Raw genomic sequence first — 20,731 nt, forward strand, 5'->3', positions numbered from 1 at the left:
AATGGGTGAATTTAACTCAGATGACCATTATATCTACTACTGTGGGCAGGAATCCCTCAGAAGAAATGGAGTAGCCATCATGGTCAACAAATAGTCCGAAATGCAGTACTTGGATGCAATCTCAAAAACGACAGAATGATCTCTGTTCGTCTCCAAGGCAAACCATTCAATATCACAGTAATCCAAGTATATGCCCCAACCAGTAATGCTGAAGAAGCTGAAGTTGAAGGATTTTATGAAGACCTACAAGACCTTTCAGAACTAACACCCAAATCTGAGTTTAGGTGCATTGTATGAATATGTGGCTGCATAGTTGTGTGTGTGCATGCACGGTTTGAGACTCTGGGTGATGTGTTGTATGAATGTTTATCAGTGTGTATCTGTGTGTGTGTATGTATGGGTGTGAAACTGAGTGTAGGTGTACCAGATGAATGTGTCAGAGATACCTGTGAGTGTGTTATGTATGGGTGTGAGAATGTGAGTGTAGGTGTACTGGATGAACCTGTCAGTGTGTATCTATGTGACTGTGTGTTATGTATGGGTGTGAGACTATGAGTGTAGGTGTACTGGATGAGCGTGTCAGTGTGTATCTGTGACTGTGTGTATGTATGGGTGTGAGACTGTGAGTATGTATGGGTGTGAGACTGTGAGTGTACGTGTACTGGATGAACATGTCAGTGTGTATCTGTGTGTGTGTATTTATGGGTGTGAGACTGAGTGTAGGTGTATTGGATGAACGTCTCAGTGTGTATCTGTGAGTGTGTATATATGGATGTGAGAACGTGTGTAAGTGTACTGGATGAACCTTCGTGTGTACTGTGTGTATTATGGTGTGAGACTTGTGTAGTTACTGGATGAACCTGTCCAGTGTGTATCGTGACTGTGTGTATGTATGGGTGTGAGACTATGAGTGTAGGTGTACTGGATGAACCTGTCAGTGTGTATCTGTGACTGTGTGTATGTATGGGTGTGAGACTATGAGTGTAGGTGTACTGGATGAACCTGTCAGTGTGTATCTGTGACTGTGTGTATGTATGGGTTGTGATGAGACTATGAGTGGTATGGGTGTAGGTGTACTGGATGAACCTGTCAGTGTGTATCTGTGACTGTGTGTATGTATGGGTGTGAGACTATGAGTGTAGGTGTACTGGATGAACCTGTCAGTGTGTATCTGTGACTGTGTGTATGTATGGGTGTGAGACTATGAGTGTAGGTGTACTGGATGAACCTGTCAGTGTGTATCTGTGACTGTGTGTATGTATGGGTGTGAGACTATGAGTGTAGGTGTACTGGATGAACCTGTCAGTGTGTATCTGTGACTGTGTGTATGTATGGTGTGAGACTATGAGTGTAGGTGTACTGGATGAACCTGTCAGTGTGTATCTGTGACTGTGTGTATGTTTTAATTGTAGGTGTGATGACTTGTGTGTATGTATGGGTGTGAGACTATGAGTGTAGGTGTACTGGATGAACGTGTCAGTGTGTATCTGTGACTGTGTGTATGTATGGGTGTGAGACTATGAGTGTAGGTGTATTGGATGAACCTGTCAGTGTGTATCTGTGACTGTGTGTATGTATGGGTGTGAGACTATGAGTGTAGGTGTATTGGATGAACCTGTCAGTGTGTATCTGTGACTGTGTGTATGTATGGGTGTGAGACTATGAGTGTAGGTGTACTGGATGAACCTGTCAGTGTGTATCTGTGACTGTGTGTATGTATGGGTGTGAGACTATGAGTGTAGGTGTACTGGATGAACCTGTCAGTGTGTATCTGTGACTGTGTGTATGTATGGGTGTGAGACTATGAGTGTAGGTGTATTGGATGAACGTGTCAGTGTGTATCTGTGTGTGTGTGTGTGTATATATGGATGTGAGACTGTGAGTGTAGGTGTACTGGATGAACGTGTCAGTGTGTATCTGTGTGTGTGTGTGCATATATGGGTGTGAGACTGTGAGTGTAGGTGTACTGGATGAACCTGTCAGTGTGTATCTGTGTGTGTGTATGTATGAGTGTGAGACTGTGAGTGTAGGTGTACTGGATGAATGTGTCAGTGTGTATCTGTGATTGTGTATGTATGGGTGTGAGACTGAGTGTAGGTGTACTGGATGAACCTGTCAGTGTGTATCTGTGACTGTGTGTATGTATGGGTGTGAGAACGTGAGTGTAGGTGTACTGGATGAACCTGTCAGTGTGTATCTGTGACTGTGTGTATGTATGGGTGTGAGAACGTGAGTGTAGGTGTACTGGATGAACGTGTCAGTGTGTATCTGTGTGTATGTATGGGTGTGAGAATGTGAGTGTATGTGTGATGCATGCACGTGTGAGTGCGTGGGTATGATCACGGGTGGGGGCATGGATTGAGCGTGGGAGCGGCAGGTCACACCACCAGAGACCTGGAGACCCTCGCTCGCCTGCAGCAGCTTCTCAGGCCCTGACAGCACTTCCCTCTGGGGAGAAGGGGGCACGACCCCAGTCACACCCAACTCACCTTCCTTGTGCATCTTTCTGCACCAGGGCAGGGCACAGCAGTGGTGGAAGAGCAGCTGCCATGCATAAAATTTGGGGAAAACGAAGTTCACTAAGCTTTCGTCATGGTTGGTCCTGATGCAGGTCGTGGAGGCAGTGTATGCTAGTGGTGGCCAAGGAATCCAGGCTCATGTTCTCTTGTGAAACATGCCCCACAGCCCAAGACGGGGCCAATACACCCATCCTGGGTCCCAGCCACACATCCCAGTGGGCCGTGCAAAGGGTCTCCGCTCTTGAGTCCTAAACAACCACTCCTTGCACGTCCACTCTCCCTAGATGTCCTCTGTCATTACCTCTAAATGTATGAAGGGCTTTTCTAACTCAAAACATGGAAATACTGTACCACTGCTTCCCTGCTGTCTGAGGAACCAGGCACCCACCCCTTGGGTCAAAACCCACCCCCAGACTGACCTCCGCTTTCTCTCCCCAGCCGCCCTTGCCCCTCATCTGGCCTGAAGGTTGTTTGTGGCCCTGGGTGCCCCACACAGGAGGATGAGGGGGGAGAATGTGACGCAGGTCAGCGCCTTCATCCTGGTGGGCTTCCCCACAGCTCCCTGGCTGCAGTACCTGCTCTTCCTCCTCTTCCTGCTCACCTACCTCTTCGTGCTGGTGGAGAACCTGGCCATCATCCTCACCGTCTGGGGCAGCCCCTCCCTCCACAGGCCCATGTACTACTTTCTGGGCTCCATGTCTTTCTTGGAGCTCTGGTACGTGTGTGACATCATCCCCAAGATGCTGGATGGCTTCCTCCTGCAGAGGAGGCGCATCTCCTTCGTGGGCTGCATGACCCAGCTCTACTTCTTCAGCTCCCTGGTGTGCACCGAGTGTGTGCTCCTGGCCTCCATGGCCTACGACCGCTACGTGGCCATCTGCCACCCTCTGCGCTACCAAGCCATCATGACCACAGGGCTGTGTGTCCAGTTGGTGGCCTTCTCCTTCATGAGTGGCTTCACCGTCTCCGTGATCAAGGTCTACTTTATCTCCGGCGCCACGTTCTGTGGTTCCAACGTCCTGAACCACTTCTTCTGTGACATCTCCCCCATCCTCAGACTGGCCTGCATGGACTACTCGACTGCAGAGCTGGTCGACTTCGTCCTGGCCTTCCTCATCCTGGTGCTCCCGCTTGTGGCCACTGTGCTGTCCTACGGGCACGTCACCCTGGCCGTGCTGCGCATCCCCTCGGCCACGGGCCGCTGGAGAGCCTTCTCCACCTGTGCGTCTCACCTCACCGTGGTCACCATCTTCTACACGGCCATGATCTTCATGTACGTCCGGCCCCAGGCCATTGATTCCCGGAGTTCCAACAAGCTCATCTCTGCTGTTTACACTGTCCTCACCCCAATCATCAACCCCTTGATCTACTGTCTGAGGAACAAAGAGTTCAAGGGCACCTTTAAAAGACTCTGGTCTTAGGCCAGGTTTCAAAGCAACACAATTAAATGTCTTGTCATCTAATTTGTGATGATAATAACATTTTATAAGGCACATTATGTTGTCTAAAGTAAACCTTTAAATGAAATTTAGTAAACCTACAGAGACATTACTTTGTCAACAAAGGTCTGTCTAGTCAAGGCTATGGTTTTTCCAGGGGTCATGTATGGATGTGAGACTTGGACTGTGAAGAAAGTTGAGCGCCAAAGAATTGATGCTTTTGAACTGTGGTGTTGGAGAAGACTCTTTTGAGTCCCTTGGACTGCAAGGACATCCAACCAGTCCATTCTGAAGGAGATCAGCCCTGGGATTTCTTTGGAGGGAATGATGCTGAAGCTGAAACTCCAGTACTTTGGCCACCTGATGTGAAGAGTTGACTCATTGGAAAAGACTCTGATGCTGGGAGGGATTGGGGGCAGGAGGAGAAGAAGGGATGACTGAGGATGAGATGGCTGGATGGCATCACTGACTCGATGTATGTGAGTCTGAGTGAACTCCAGGAGTTGCTGATGGACAGGGAGGCCTGGTGTGCTGCAATTCATGGGGTCGCAAAGAGTCGGACACGACTGAGCAACTGAACAAAATTGTGCACAAATACGAAACCTCCCCCTGAACTTGTTTTCACAGAAAGACTGCACCCAAACCAAGAGTCAGAAGCTCTACTCATGCCCCTGGCCCCAAGATTTCCCCCATCCTGACTTCTAACACCAGATGCTATTTTTGATGTTTCTGAGACTTTTACAAATGAAACCATGAAGGATGATTTATATTCAGTTTCTTTCAGTCGTTATGATGGTTGAGGGAACCTGTGATTTTTTTTAATGTAGCAATAACCCATGCATATAATATGTAATATCCCACTGTATAGATACATCACAATATATTTCAGCATTATTATTCAGAATTATGACTAGTGCTGCAGTAAATACCTGGTTTGTCTCTTTATCTAAATGTGCGTACAGTTTTATGAACTGTGTGCTAGGCTATGGACATGGAATCCATACCTACAGTGGCTGTAACAGAGGATTGATATCTGATCAGGCTTAGTAGAAACAGCAAGACTGTTTCCCCAGTGGGAACCTGAGAATTCCAGGAGCTCCATGCCTTGCCAGCATTTGCATTCTAATATTTCTCTCCTTGCCTTCCTTCTGGGTTTGTACAAGTGCTCACAGCAGCCTGAACTCAGATTTCCCATGACCAAGGCTGGGCACCTTTGTAAGTTTAGCTTTTTAATGTCCTTGTCTATGTGCCCGTTCTGAAGGATCCCTGCAATCACGTTTTTTGCCTACTTTTATACCGAATCACTTTTTGTTTTTAACATGCAGGACTTCTTATATATTCTGTATCCATGCCCTCTGTTGGATACAGTTATTGCAGAAATATCCTAATGTCTGGACTTGCCTTTCATTCTCTTAATGTTGAATTTTATGAAGAGAGGTTCTTTATTAATGCACAGTTTCTCCATTTCCCCCCTTCATAGTTAGTTCATTATTTTGCATTTGTGTTTGCCTATTCCAATATCATGAAGATATTCTCCTGTGTAACTCCAAAAGCTTTGTGACTACCTTTCACGTCCCGATTTGCAGTCCATCACATGATTTTGATTTATGGTATGAGATCTGGGTCAACATTAATTCTTTTCTATATGCATATGAAATTGACCAGAACCCACTCTTTGTTGAAAAGACAATGCTTTGCCCTCTGCTAAATCACCCTTTCCATACACCAGTCATCTCTTTTTGGACTCATTTTCCCCCATGGTCTGTTTGTCTATTCATGTGTATTATGCTCTTGATGTCAAGCCCAAGAATTCTTTCCCTAATCCTAAGTCCCAAAGGTTTTATCCTATGACTTTTTTCTAAGGGCTTCATAGCTTTGCCCTTACAAAGAAGGGCCATGGTCCACTGTGAGTCAGGTTTTGTATAACGTGTGATGGGCATACTCAGGTTTGTTGTCCATGGACGTCCAGTTGCTGTAATACCATTTGCTCAAAAGGCTGTCATTCCTTTGCTGAGCTGCACTACACCTTTGGAAAGCATCAGTCGACTATACTGTGGATTTATTTCTGATCTCTGTGTCAGTCCCTGTCAGGACCACGTGGTCTCGATCAATGTAGACGCAGAGTAAATCCTCAACAGTCGAGAAATGATCCCTCCCACTTCACTCTTCCTTTTCCAAATGGCTGCTGCTCTTCTAGGGCCTGGGCAAGTGAATTTTATTACAAGCTCATGTACATCAATAAAAATCTTGTTGAGATTTTGACAGCCCTTGCGTTAAACTTACAGATCAGTTGGGGGAGAATTCTCTTTGTTTCTCTGTTGAGTCTTCTCATGTTGTGTAGCTTTCAGCATACATATCTTGTACGTTTTGCTAGATTTATATGTCTTTGCTAGATTTATACCTAAGTATTATATTTTTAGAGCAATCATCAATGGCATTGCATTCTTTTTATTTCCACTTGTTTTTTTTGTTAGTGTATAGAAATGCACTTGATTTTCATCTTGATTTTGTAACCTGAAATCTTGCTGAATTCACTTATGATTTCTAGGAGTTTTTTGTAGGTTGCTTTGAGTTTTCTACACAAACAATCATGTTACCTACATATACAGATAGTCTTATTTCTTCCTTTCCAATCTTTATGCCTTGAAAGTGAAAGTGTCCATCATTCAGCCATGTTCGACTCTTTGGGACTCCATGGACTGTAGCCCACCAGGCTCCTCTGTCGTGCATGTGGCTTTTCAGGCAAGAATACCGGAGTAGGTTTCCATTTCCTCCCCCAGGGAATCTTCCCGACCCAAGGATCGATCCTGTGTCTCCTGCATTGGCAGGTGGATTAACGCTGAGCAGCCAAGGAAGCCTGCAGATATTGTAGCCTGTTTCTTATTTTAGAAAGATTAGAAGGAAATCATCAGTCTTTCACTATCAAGTATGATGTTTGCTATAGGTTTTTGTTGATTTTTTAATCAAGTAATTAGTAAATTGTTGCACCTTATGTGATTTCAGGATAATGCAGCTATAATATTTTTGTTACAATAAGTCCCCTACATACAAACATTCAAGTTGCAAACTCTCAACGATTTGTTTGTGTGTCCAATCACACAAGTAGAACTGTACAAAGGTTGCACCAGCCATTCAGAATGCAATCCAGTGTTATCATGTCATCTATGAAGAGAAAAAAAGAGGTACTATCCAGACATCACTGGATCATTTTTTTTTTTCAAGGTGGATAGAACTGAATCCAGGAAGGAACCATAACCTGTGTCATCCATGTCATGCGTGAGTGAAGCAGCAGCTCACCCTCCATCTCTTGTTGCTGACGATCCTTCAGTTCTACCATCTCCCACCTCCTCTCTCTCCTCCAGTCAGTAACTTCTTGCCTGTTCAATCCATGCCAGTCCTTGTACACCAGCTGTTGGTATGTACTACTGTACTTTTCAAGGTACTGTATGTACTGTCAGGTTAAACATGTTTTTTGTTTGCTTGTTTATATATTGTGAAAAGTATTATAAAGCTATTACAATACAGTAATAGTCAATTGTGTTAGTTGGGTATCTAGGCTCACCTGGTTGAACCTAGAAACGTCTTAGGACTCAGAATAGAACTTGTTCAAGTGCAGGGGCCTTAATGCATGGTGGTTTTCAAAGCACCTCATACTGACCCAGAAAATCCACTTTTCTCTCTTATATTGAACTTCTGCTCATTTGGTTTCACTGTTGTAGTTGAGTGATTATACAATTGCTCCAGCTGAAGCTGGACAGGTAGGCTAGAGAATCATAAATGGAGCTCCTTTGGAAGGGACACCCCCGAGCGCACTGCTTCCTCTCCCTGTTTCTGGATACGGAATGGCAGCACCTGGTCATGGCTGGCTGTCCAGATCCCAGAACAAATATTCACATGAACCACCTTACTATTAGGGACATCGAACATATCATTTATTTCTGTGCACCAACAGCTCAACTTACTCTAGATACAACAGTATTTCTGTGTAACTGAGTAAGGTTTAGTTTTAAAAAAGTAGTTGGGGAAACATTATATATAACAAACCATGCCTTCCTAAAATATTCATCATAAACATTAGGGTTAAGAGCCGTGAGGAGAACTGCACCTGTGGACACCATCTCCTGTCCTGCTCACGATCAATAGCTGGAGGCAGGAACCAGGGAGAAGAGACCAGGCCTGGAAAGGCCCCTGACAGAAAAGGCAGTTCTCAAAACAGAGTGGTGGGTGTGGGGCCAAGGAGACTGACCATGTGCTTCCATTTGGGGGAGCTGTTTCCAGCTGGACCCAGTGGTAAAGAATCTGTTCGGGCGCCACTTGCCGGGGTCCAGCCCCGGTGGATCCAGGGGGATTCGAAGGTGGGGACGGAGTCGGCGTCTTTGGAAAAATACATATTTAATCACAGATATAGAGAGATTGGAAATGGATAGTGCAGTAGGAAGATTAGTGGAGAAAAAGAGGCTGAATAACTTGGATTACGTGGAATAGCATCCATGCTCCAGATGGGAATTCAGCCAGAAAAACGGGAGCAAGAAAGAAGTGACATGGGGGAATCAGTCTTTCCGGAAACTGATCCGATTTCTTTATTTTTGGGTTTGTTTATATACCTTTTGTTACACATAGGGATGAATACAGAGTCACGCGGGGGTCAGCAGTCCTGACCTTTATCAAAATCAGGTGCTTCACATAAATGTATAAAGAAAAAGGTCTTAGGGATATTATATCATCTTCTGGCCATGAGTGAGACCTGCTGACATTTTATGATCCTTTCTTTCTGATAACCAAAAAAACTTATTTCTTCCAAGGGTGTTTTTTCTTAAACCAGGCACGACCCTCCAAATAAAGTTACATTCCTATAGGGTGAGGATGTAGTGAGTTACAATCAAGAAAGGAATTTATTTAACCCAAGGTTAACATGATTAGTCTTAAAGGTTAATACTTATTTCTCCTATATGCTTAAAGGTTAATAATTATTTCTTCCTATATGCTAGTTATATTCATTATAAGAGTAGGGAACATGGAGATTTAGCAGCAAACATCAGCCCAACAAATGAAAATCCTTTCACCAATGCTCCCCTTATGATCTATTTAGTCTTAAGATATGATAAAGTTACATTTTTACATAGCAAGGACACAGTGATTTATAACAAAGCACAGTGATCTATTACAAAAGAGAAAATCCATTAACTCAAAAAGTCTAGTATTGCTAACATCAAAAACTACCATATTTCCTTTTGCTATATTCCAAATACATTGATTAATATATTCCCAGGTGCCTAAGGATATAGAGGCCTGGCAGCAATCATTGACTCAACAAGAAGAAAAAGTCCTATGCTAATTAAGACTCTCAAAATACTCCAAAACTCTCTGTGCTGTTTACGGTTGAGAGGTAGTAAACAATCATGTGCGTAGTGGCAGCAGTATGGATAATCCTGTCACACAAGCTGGTCTGTCAGCAGAGAGGTTTGACCTGAAACATCCTTGTCCCACCCAGAGCAGGGAATTAGCAGCAATTATTGACACAACAAATGAAAAACCCTTCACCAATATAATTCCTAACCAACACACTATACTAATAATTTCTAACTCCTCAAAAGAATTTGCCTTTAGTAAGTCTAAAACATCTCGTGCCTCTCAGGTTGGGAGGCTGTAAATAATCACATGTGGCCGGACAAACCTACAGGTGGGCTAGATAACCTTCAGAGGAGTCCGTAAGCTGAAACACTCTTGTCACGCCCAAGAATTTTTATTGCCTTGGAGCTGCACATTTACTCCTTCTCCGAGAGAAACGGTTATGGGGGAGAGCCCCCTGTAAAGTCAGAGGTGTAGGTGAGAGCATAAGACAGACTCTGGTTTTGGGGTTAGATGCTCGGGAACAGGGGGTTTCCTGAGGCTTGATCACGCCTTTGCGTATGCCAAGCCTCCTTCCTCATGCTGGCCCCCGGCATGCTAATGCAGGAGATGAGGGTTTGATGCCTGGGTCAGGAAGATCTCCTGGAGGTGGAAATGGCAAACAGCTCTAGTATGCTTGCCTGGAAAATCCCTTGGACAGAGGAGCCTGGTGGGCTACAGTGCATGGTTTCACAAAGAGTCGGACACGATTGTGTCTGTGTTTGCATGCACGTGTGCGCAAACGTATGCACACACACACACGCTGTTTGAGAAAACTTAGGACAGTGATATCCTCAGGATAGTGATATTTAACTTAAGGTTATTTTGCTTTCCACTGAGATCTCGCTCTCTTTTCACTCTGCCATCAGTACAAAGTTAATAAACACAGAACTTGGTCTTAGGAAGTGATAAGGATGTGTGTTTGCTTGGGTGAAGCAGGAAAGACAACCAAGTACTGGAGCGACTATGCAAATTGGCTAGAGGCACAAGGCCAGAGAACCTGACAGGGAGGTGTCCCCCCACACCCCCAACTTCTCAGACATACTGGCAAGGACATGGGGCTTCCCAGACATTACAATGTGGAGCCGGCACTTGGGTAATAAGTGGTGACTCCACTGGGCCAGGTGGCTTGGGGCTACCTGGTCACACCTGGTCATCTAACTGAATTTGAGGCACACCTGTGCTGTGTGAGGAGTCTGCTTTGGGCTGAGGGCACAGTGGTGCAGGGTCTGGACACGGCCATTGCTCTCGAACAATGTATACAGCCGTGTTTCTCTCAGTGTAGGTCATTCACATCAGAACTAGCTGGACGCTTGCTAAACAGATTTTAGAGCCCATCCCAGATCTTCTAAATCAGACCCTCCGGCATTGGGGGCTGGGGATCTGAATTTTGGACAAGCATTTCTCTTACTGGAGACACATCCATTGAAAGGACATTTGTTGTGACAACTCCATGACCATTCTGAAAAGCTGAAAACCGAATGAATGTTAAACAACACTTAGGGTATTAAAAACAATACGTCTGAGGAGGAGGAGGAGGGTGAGGTTTGTGAGACCTTTTCAAATGGTAAGTGTAGTAGGAAAGAAATCTCAAGCGCCGTGGGCCGCGAAGGCTGATTCTGGTCCCGATCTCTCTTCGAGAGCCTCTCTGAGGATCACGCTTGTCCGCCGTCCGCTCTCACACCAGCCCTCATTTCACCCACTGGCCGCCCTCCTACCCTCCGGTGGTTTGTGAGCTGCGGAGACACTTCACGGTGACTCTGAAGTCCGCCCTGCAGCCCTGGGGAGTCGGGAGGGTGGGGTGCGCCGCGCCCTGGACGCGGATGAGGCGCGGTAGTAACTACCGGACCCGGGCGGCTTCAGCTCCCCACACTGCGCCACCTCAAAACCCGCGGCGAGCGGGCCTCCCTTTAAGATCCAGGAGTCGAGAGGACCGTCCCTCAGAACCCAGGCGGCGGTCGAGCCTCTCGGGGATCCGGGCGAACCTCCCCTGGGAACCTGGGCGACGGGAGGACAATCCCTCAGAACTCACCCCTCAGAACTCGGGCTGCGGGCAGGCCCTAAGACGCCCGGACGAGGCGGACGCAAACCGAGACCCCTGGCGGACCAGCCCGCGACTGCGCACTGTGCGCCTGCGCTCGCCGCCCGAACGTTCCCGTCAGGCGCGGCGCGGACACCCCGGCCATGACGTCACGGCGGCGCGCCGGCAGCGGGAGAGGACCCCGTCGCGACCGCGTCCCTGCGGGTCCTTGAGCCGGTGCAGACCGCGGAGCCATGGCCTTGAGGTTCCTGAGACTTGTCCCCGCGTCCGCGGCTTCGCGGGGTCTCGCGGCGGTCGCCCCGCGCGTGGTGAGCCGGCGGCGGGCGGGAGCTGCGGGGTGACCTGTCTTGTCCTCCTGGCGCCGCCCCATCCTCACCTCCCCGGGCCTCCAAGGGTCCTTCCTGGCGGGGGATCCCACTGTCCTCTGAAGTGTCTGGTCGTGCATTGCGAGGGCACAGCTTGGAAGGGCCGCCAGTTTCTTCAGGCCATTTTCTCTCAGCTCCAAGTAGAACGTGGGGCTCGGAGGTGAATGGGCCGCCTGGCCGCCCTGCTGGGGGAAGCCAGGTTACAGAGGTTGTGGGGTGGGCGAGTGAGCAGGTGTGTTGAGCCTGGGCCCGGGGTGCGCGCGCTCATTCACTCATTAACTCCTGAGGCGGCGCTGTCAGTAGCCGGTAAGGCGTGAGTGGCGGAGAGCAGAAATGGCAGAAGACGTTCAGGTCAGATCTGGAAGCATTAGGAGACCTTCTGGAATTACACTGTTCGCAGAGCCAACAAGACAAGCAAAATGAGTTGTGTCAGAAAAACCGTTTTATGACAGTGACTGTATCTTAGCTTCTGTGGCTCCTGGTGACTGGAGGAACGTTGGTAGCAAATTGTAAAGAGACTTGACCTCTGTGCTCAGGATTTTGATGAGCAAAGGTTATTGAACTGAACAGTCTAGTGGTCTTATTAAAAAGTCATATAAATGTCTTTAGGAGATAATTCAGGCTGCAAAAGAGAAGAAAAAGAGAGAGATAATTGTGTTTAACACCCAATATATTTCCCTGCACTAGTGGAAGTGAGAGCCCCAGGATAGAGGGGGTACTACTCTGCTGTGGGTGCTCACTAGGTGGACCCACCTGTGACTGTGTCCAGTCCTGAGCATCACTCCCTTCAGGGAATATAGATGGACTTCAGTAGGTCCAGAGAAAAATGAATAGGTTGCAAAGGGTATGCAGCTTATTATTAGGTTGGTGCAAAAGTAATTGCATTTCACATTGTTGAAATACATTCTTAAATGTGGTTATGTTATACATCATTTTAATGCACCATTTCTCACTTTATTTTTGCTAATAACATTACTTCTTGTGTATTTTACATTTATTTTAGAATAGGGAAATGATGTTAGACAAAAAGCAAATTTGAGTGATTTTTTTTTTTTTCATTTGAGTTCAAAATGGGTCATAAAGCAGGGGAGACAACTCGCAACATCAACGCATTTGGCCCAGGAACTGCTAATGGACATACAGTGCAATAATGGTTCAAGAAGTTGCAAAGGAGACAAGAGCCTTGAAGACGAGCTCAGTGGCTAGCCATCGAAGTTCAGTTCAGTCACTCAGTTGTGTCTGACTCTTTGCGACCCCATGAATCACAGCACGCCAGGCCTCCCTGTCCATCACCAGCTCCCGGAATTTACCCAAACTCACGGTCATCGAGCCGGTGATGCCGTCCAGTCATTTCATCCTCTGTTGTCCCCTTCTCCTCCTGCCCCCAATCCCTCCCAGCATCAGGGACTTTTCCAATGAGTCAACTCTTCACATGAGGTGGCCAAAGTATTGGAGTTTCAGTTTCAACATCAGTCCTTCCAGTGAACACCCAAGACTGATCTCCTTTAGGATGGACTGGTTGGATGTCCTTGCAGTCCAAGGGACTCTCAAGAGTCTTCTCCTACACCACAGTTCAAAAGCATCAATTCTTTGGCGCTCAGCTTTCTTCATAGTCCAACTCTCACATCCATACATGACCACTGGTAAAACCATAGCCTTGACTACACGGACCTTTGTTGGCAAAGTATATCTCTGCTTTTCAATATGCTATCTAGGTTGGTCATAACTTTCCTTCCAAGGAGTGAGCGTCTTTTAATTTGATGGCTGCAATTGACAGTGACCAACTGAGAGGATCATCAAAGCTGATCCTCTCACACTTACCCGAGAAGTTGCTGAAGATCTCAGCACTGGCCGTTGTGTGGTTGTTTGGCCTTTGAAGCAAATTGGAAAGGGGAAAAAGCTCAGAAAGTGGATGCATTATGAGCCGACTGAAAATAAAAAAAAAATCGTCATTTTGAAGTGTCGTCTTCTCTTATTCTGTGCAATAACAATGAACCATTTTTCTATTGGATTGTGACATGTGACAAAAAGTGGATTTTATATAACAATCTGCAATGACCAGCTCAGTGGTTGTACTGAGAAGAAGCTCCAAAGCACTTCTTCCCAAAGCCACACTTTCACCCAAAAAATGTCATGGTCATTGTTTGGTGGGCTGCTGCCCGTCTGATCCACTACGGATTTCTGAATCCTGGTGAAACCATTACATCTGAGAAGTATGCCCAGCAAGTTGATGAGATGCACTAGACTGCAGCGCCTGCAGCCGGCACTGGGGAACAGAATGGGCTCAGTTCTTCACAACACCCGGCTGCACGGTGCACAACCAACACTTTAGAAGTTGAACGAATTGGACTACAAAGGTTTGCCTCATCCACCATATGTGCCTGACCTCTCGCCAACCAACTACCGCTTCTTCAAGCACCTTGATGACTTTTTGCAGGGAAAACACTTCCACAACCAACAAGAGGCAGAAAATGCTTTCCAAGAGTTCATTGAATCCCAAAGCATGGATTTTTTACCCTATAGGAATAAACTAATTTATTTATTGTTGGCAGAAACATTGATTGTAGTCGTTCCTATTTTGTTTACAAAGATGTGTTTGAGCCTAGTTATAATTATTTAAAATTCACTGCCCAAAACCGTACTTACTTTTTCATCAAGCCAATAATTGAGGAATAATTGAAGAAATTGGAAATGTGTTATGAAAGATCACTATTCCGTGTGGTTCCACGGAGCAGAAAAATGAGACTGAGGATAGGAAATTACAGAAAGACTGTCATAAATGTGAAAACGCACTTTGCAAGGATTTTGAAGTCAGAGTGGCTGATAGCTTTCTATGACGTTGCTGCACACCTGCTCTGTGCCACAGCTTGTGGTGTCTTCAGGTTGGGGACACGGATAAGAAGCAGTTTGCACATGGCTCAGAGGTAGCCTGGAGGAGTGAGTGAGTGAAAGTTGCTCAGTCGTGTCCGACTCTTTGCGACCCCATGGACTATACGGTCCATGGAATGCTCCAGGCCAGAACACTGGAGTGGGGAGCCTTTCCCTTCTCCAGGGGCAAGAGTGATTGATTTCCAGGATGCAAGGCACCAATATGATTAACCCCCTCACTCGTCTCCTCTGCTGCTCTTCCCCCATCCGGTCCCCTTGGCACCAGCTACCCTGGCCTTGCTGACCCTTGCAGTGCTCCGGCCTCAGGGCATTGGTGCGCACTGTTCCTCTGCCCAGATGTCCATGGGGCCAGTTCCCTCACTGCTGTCCAGTCTTTCTTCAGACATCCGTGTCCATGGGCTCTGTGGCCATCCATTCTAACGTACATCCCATCCCGTGCACTGTGCTCCCGCCGCAGCAGTCACTCTATAATTTCTTTTTTGCTTTGTTATCCTGTGGGATCTTTTTGGGTCGCTGCCGTATCCTCACATCCTGTCTAGGAAAAGGACAGGATGGTACGGCAATCAGGAAATAGTTGTCGAATGACTGACTGACTGACTGACTGACTGACACACAGTTGATGCTAAGTGAATTAGGGTTCTCGGCTGTTGGGATTTGAGACTTTGGGAATGCGAGGACTACCCTGCCGTTTACTAAGCTGGCCTCCTGTTGATGGACCTTTGGGTGGTTTGTCTTTTTGATACCTGTCGTTCTGCCCATTGGCTTCCTGTGGTCGCAGAGGTTTCTTAGGTTCTCCTGTGTCTGAGGACTGCGGCAGTTTGGGGCAGTACTGGGCGGGTAGTTTCTCCCTTGATGGGATTCGTCTGATATTTTCTCATGACTAGACTGGGGTTGTGTGTTCTGGGAGGAAGAGCACAGAGGTCAAGTGCCGCCCTCCTCACGTACTGTGCAAGAGACGCTGTGAACGTGGCTTGTCGCTGTCGACCTCAGTCACCTGACTGGGGTAGCGGCAGTGTCTCTGCTGTGAAGTTGCTCTTTCCTCCCCGCTTTCCGTCCAGTTCTCTTTGGAGGGAAGTCACTGCGCGCAGCCCACACCCAGGGAGTGGGGATTATTCTCTGTCCCCAGGGCAGAGTATCCAGATGAATTATCTGGAATCCTATTGTGTGGGAGGCTTGTCTCTCTTCCACACTTATATATTTATATCAGTACGGACTGTGCATATTTGTTTTGTATTTCGGGCTAAAACTCAGTGCCGCTATACTCTGTTGCTCAGGCTGCTCCAGCTGTGGCCATTGGGCGCTCGTTCAGGCAGCTCCTGTATCCCTGCAGCCTGCCCCTCCTGGTGTGTGTGTGAGCACTTCCTTACTACTTGGCCTGGCAAGAGGGTAGCTGTAGAATCAGCCATTTCTCTGGGGAGCCCTTGCTCCTTTGAGTGGAGAACAGCATTAGAAACCAAGATCTAGGTGCTTGGCGTAATTGCTCCTGGGGTGTTGTTGCTCAAGGCCCTCTTGCCAGACAGAGCAGGGGAGTCCATTGTACGCACCTCTGAATACCTGTGTCCATGAGTGTTTCCCTGTGTGACCCCCTATGTCTGTAGTGAACTGGACATGATGTCTCTAGCTCTAGCCCAGTACTGCACAGGGCATCCCAGCTCCTCCCTGTGCTGACCTGTGGGGTTTTTTGGTTGGGAGAGGGGCCAGTGGCAAGGCGTGGTGTTTGAGTTTCAGTGTGGAGACTAGATCTGCTGGAGACAGGAGAAGCAGGCTTTTGCGTTGCAGACAGGGATGTGAGATGGCCGTGGTCATTGTGGCAAGGGGAGGGAGGGGCCGCTGGCCAGAGAGGCTTAAGGCTTGGGGTCAGTGGGGTTGTGTGCGTGGTGATGGAGCCGAAGGAAGGAGGAGGGGGTCACAGGTGACGCTTGCCTTTGTTCTGCTTGGTGGGTGGTGGAGGGGAGCTTGTGAGGGGAGCAGGTGCGGGTCAAGTGTGGATGCTGAATTTCAGTTTTAGGTCTGTTAGCTTTCAAGTACTTTGAGGACATCGGAAGCTATTTAAAAACATGAGATAACCTGTTCCAGAGACAGAGGCCTGAACCAGAGAAATGTTCCCTGTTTGCTTCCTCCCGCCTCCCCTCCCTCCTGCCTTTCTTTCATTCATACACACACACACACACACACACACACACACACACACACACCACACACACACACCACGCACACTATGCACACCACACACACACACACCACACCCCACACACACCCCCCCACACACACCACACATGCACACCACACACACACACCCACACACACCACACACACACACACCCACACACACACACCCCACACACACACCACACACACACCACACCCACACATACCACACCCACACACACACACCCCACACACACACCCCACACACCACACACCACACACACCACACATGCACACCACACCCACACACACCACACCCCACACACACACCCCACACACACATACCACACCCACACACACACACCCCACACACACACCCCACACACACACACCCCACACACACACCACACACACACCCCCACACACACACCCCACACACACACACACCCCACACACACACCCCACACACACACCACACACACACACCCCCACACACACACCACACACACACACACCCACACACACCACACACACACACCACACACACACACACACACACACCACACACACACCACACACACCACACACACACACCCCACACACACACACCACACACACCACACACACACACCCCACACACACACACCCCCCCACACACACCACACACACACCCCCACACACACACCCCCCCACACACACACACCCCCCACACACCCCACACACACACCCCCCCACACACACGCCCACACACACACACCACACACACACCACACACACACACACCCCCACACACACACCCACACACACACACCACACATGCACACCACACACACTACACACATACCCCCCTACACCCCACACCCCACACACACACATACCACACCCACACACCCACACCCCCCCAACACACACACCACACACACACACACACACACACACACACCACACACACACCACACCACACCACACATGCACCACGTGCACACACACACATACAATTTTTATTGAACAAGGTAGATGTGTCCTGTTCCAGGCCCTGAGGATTTAGCAGTGGTCAAAATAGTATTCTACCTTTATGAGCTTATGTTGGGGGTGGGGCTAGGAGATGGTAATTAAACAAATAGGTTGTAAAGGTGTTGATGTTGGTTTTCTGTCACCAAGGGTCTTCTTGGCATTCGTATCTAATAGTTGCTAATGCCTGCAATAACCATGACTCTCCCATGGTGGTGATGTTTGGTGTGTTTTTCAGGGAGGAATTCATACAAGCGTCCAGCACAAGCTGCAGTATGGCCCGTTGGCGTACATACTCGGTGAAAAAACAACCAAAAAGATGACAGAAAGCAGCAAACTGATAACTGTAGATGGCAACATATGTTCTGGAAAAAGCAAGCTTGCCAAAGAAGTGGCAGAGAAACTAGGTACGAACCTATGTTATGCAGAATAACAGTCTTCTCAGATAAACAGTTCCTTGTCTGGGTGTGATTTTATTTTCATATTGAGTAGGTAGAATTGGGCCTAAGGTAGGTATTTTACATTTTTGAACACTTATTGAAAAAGCTGTTTTTAATCTTCCAGATAAGGGAAATTTTTAAGTCCAAGCTGGTTGTGAGTTTGGACTGGGATTTTATGTTGACGATGTAAGCTGAGCATGCTCACGTGAGCAGTCTCACTTGTAACAGCCCCTGGAGCAGGGACATGTGCCCTCAGTAGGAAGTGGTGGCACGCAGTTCCCTGGTGCAGAGCCAGGTGTCGCCCCGGTTCTGACTCTGGGCTGGTGTTGTCCGAGCCCCTGCTCTAGTATTTGACAGGCCAGTGCTGCCTGCATGCATGCAGCGGACGCCCACACATAGGGGCGGCTCTCCCTCTCGGGAGGAGCTCACACAAGGCTGCGGGGGACCTGCTGTCGTCAGCCCTGGGCTTCATGCCGCCCCTGCACACGTTGTCTCCAGGGTCTCACGCACTCCCTTCTGCGCGCCAGGAACGCAGGCATCAGGGTACCTTTCCCCAGTCTCAGCCGACCGGCCGCAGGGACGATGCTCAGCTGGGTCCTCACTGCTCCCCGTGGGGTGTGACGTTTCCACATCACGTTTTATCTGGGGGCTTGTGTCCTCAGGCCTGAAGCACTTTCCCGAGGCGGGGATCCACTATGCGGACAGCACCACGGGGGACGGGAAGCCCCTGCCTGTGCGGTTCAGTGGCAACTGCAGTTTGGAGAAGTTTTACGACGACCCGAAAAGCAACGATGGCAACAGCTACCGCCTGCAGGCCTGGCTGTACGCCAGCCGCCTGCTGCAGTACGCGGACGCCCTGGAGCACCTGCTGAGCACAGGTGCGTGTCCCTGCGTGGACGGGTGCTGCCGGGCGTAGGCTGCACTCGGGCCCCTTCCGGAATTCGGTCGTCCTAGATTGCCTCTCTGTAGAGCTGCTTTCAAGGGGTATTTGACGAGGCAAGTTCTGGCTTTCCAATTAGATCATACTTGAGATCCACAATGGTGTGGTGGGGGGCTGACCCCGGGATCTCACTGAGCGGTTGGGATGAGGGCAGGACGGGGGCAGGACGGGGGTCGGGGTGGGGAGTCTGCAGTTCAAAAACCAGTGTCTTTTCTCTGTTAACTGATGTTTCTGTTGGATCTGCGAAAGAGCGAAACAAAACATTGTATTTCTGAAGTGGATACATATTCGAGTTTTAGAAAATGATTTTCCGCTTAGAAGTGCCTATGTGATCTGTGTTCTTTTGAAGATATTTGGTATGGAAATGGAGTTGTAGATAATTTTTTCCATTTCTAAAGTGGACAGACTGGTTTTCCCAGCTGCAGTTACTCTCTGATCCTGACTTCTCTCCCTGTCTTTAACCAGGACAGGGTGTGGTGTTGGAGCGCTCCATCTACAGTGACTTTGTCTTCCTGGAGGCGATGTACCGACAAGGCTTCATCCGGAAGCAGTGTGAGTGGGTGGCAGGCTGGCCTTGTGGGCATGGGGTGGCTTTGTAAAGGTCCTGCTAGGCCCACCCTGCAGCTGGTACACGTTCTGTGAGCGTCTGTTGTTAATACGTAGACGAATGATGCCGTTCCTCAGGAAAAGCCAGTCCCTGCCTGCCCCTGTCCCTCCTGAAGTCATCTCTCCCCGTGAGAGCGTCCTGTCCCGGAGCCTCCTGCCTGCAGCCCGCACGGCTCACTCCTGGCCCTGTGAAGGCCGCCTTCGCTCCCACGTGCTGTTCAAGTGCTTTCAGTGACGGCAGCACCAGGTGGGGGGTGTGGGAGGTCTGACAAGTGGCCAGGAGACAAGGAAAAAGGCTCCTGGTTGCAGTTAGCCTGGCCACGAGGAGGGGGGAGCGGCTGACCGCGTGGAGATGGGGTGTCGGGGGCAGCGTCCCTGAGCAGGGAGCCCTGGTTGAGCCACGGTGCTGCCCTCGAGGGAGTGGCCTGCGCTGCGGGCGTGGGCGAGGCTCAGAGAGGGGCCGGGGGTGGGCGCGCACGAGGGGTGGGCGAGCACAGGGGAGCCCCTCGGGGGTTAGGCGAGGGAGATGTGTGGTTCTGTTTGAGATCGTTTGTCTGAAGGATGTGTTCAGGGAAGGGAGGTCAAGAAGGAGACCCTCGGCAGGAAGTTGGGGTTGGAGGGGCACCACAAGAGGAAGGCCCGCAGTGGGCAGTGGAGCACCTGCGGGGCCAGCTGGGCCTGAGGCACCCAGGACGTGCACGTGGCGAGCCTGTTGGAGAATAGAGTGGACCCACCAGGCCGGTGGGGCTACCCATTGAACCTTGTATGCAGCCAAGGCGTGTGCGGATCTGGCCTGTAGAGAACTCTTAAGGTGAAGTGAAAGTGTTACCAGGCTGGGTTTAAATCCCAGGGTCTGACTCGGGATTCTTGCTGTCTAGTCGCTCAGTCACGTCTGACGCTTTGGGACCCCATGGACTGTAGCCGCCAGGCTCCTCTGTCCACGGA

The 20,731-nt window shown here is 48.9% G+C and overlaps 2 protein-coding genes across 2 annotated transcripts in view; both read left to right on the forward strand.

The window, feature by feature from the left end:
• Nucleotides 3,020-3,940, forward strand: LOC102182191 (olfactory receptor 6B2-like). The gene has a single exon (XM_005678842.2). The coding sequence runs from the start codon at nt 3,020-3,022 to the stop codon at nt 3,938-3,940; it is 921 nt and encodes a 306-aa protein (XP_005678899.1).
• Nucleotides 11,540-20,731, forward strand: part of NDUFA10 (NADH:ubiquinone oxidoreductase subunit A10) — a 38,934-nt gene continuing 29,742 nt past the window's right edge. The window contains exons 1-4 of the mRNA XM_018040110.1: nt 11,540-11,695; nt 18,039-18,207; nt 18,903-19,118; nt 19,646-19,732. Of these exons, the coding sequence (XP_017895599.1) occupies nt 11,621-11,695; nt 18,039-18,207; nt 18,903-19,118; nt 19,646-19,732 (547 nt within the window). The 5' untranslated portion in view covers nt 11,540-11,620. The remainder of the gene's footprint in view (nt 11,696-18,038; nt 18,208-18,902; nt 19,119-19,645; nt 19,733-20,731) is intronic.

The sequence above is a fragment of the Capra hircus genome, chromosome 3 (assembly GCF_001704415.2).
Source record: "Capra hircus breed San Clemente chromosome 3, ASM170441v1, whole genome shotgun sequence".
Lineage (NCBI taxonomy): Eukaryota > Metazoa > Chordata > Mammalia > Artiodactyla > Bovidae > Capra > Capra hircus.

Coding starts and splice junctions, on each gene's coding strand:
- LOC102182191 (XM_005678842.2), top strand. CDS start 3,020: ATGAGGGGGGAGAATGTGACGCAGGTCAGCGCCTTCATCCTGGTGGGC.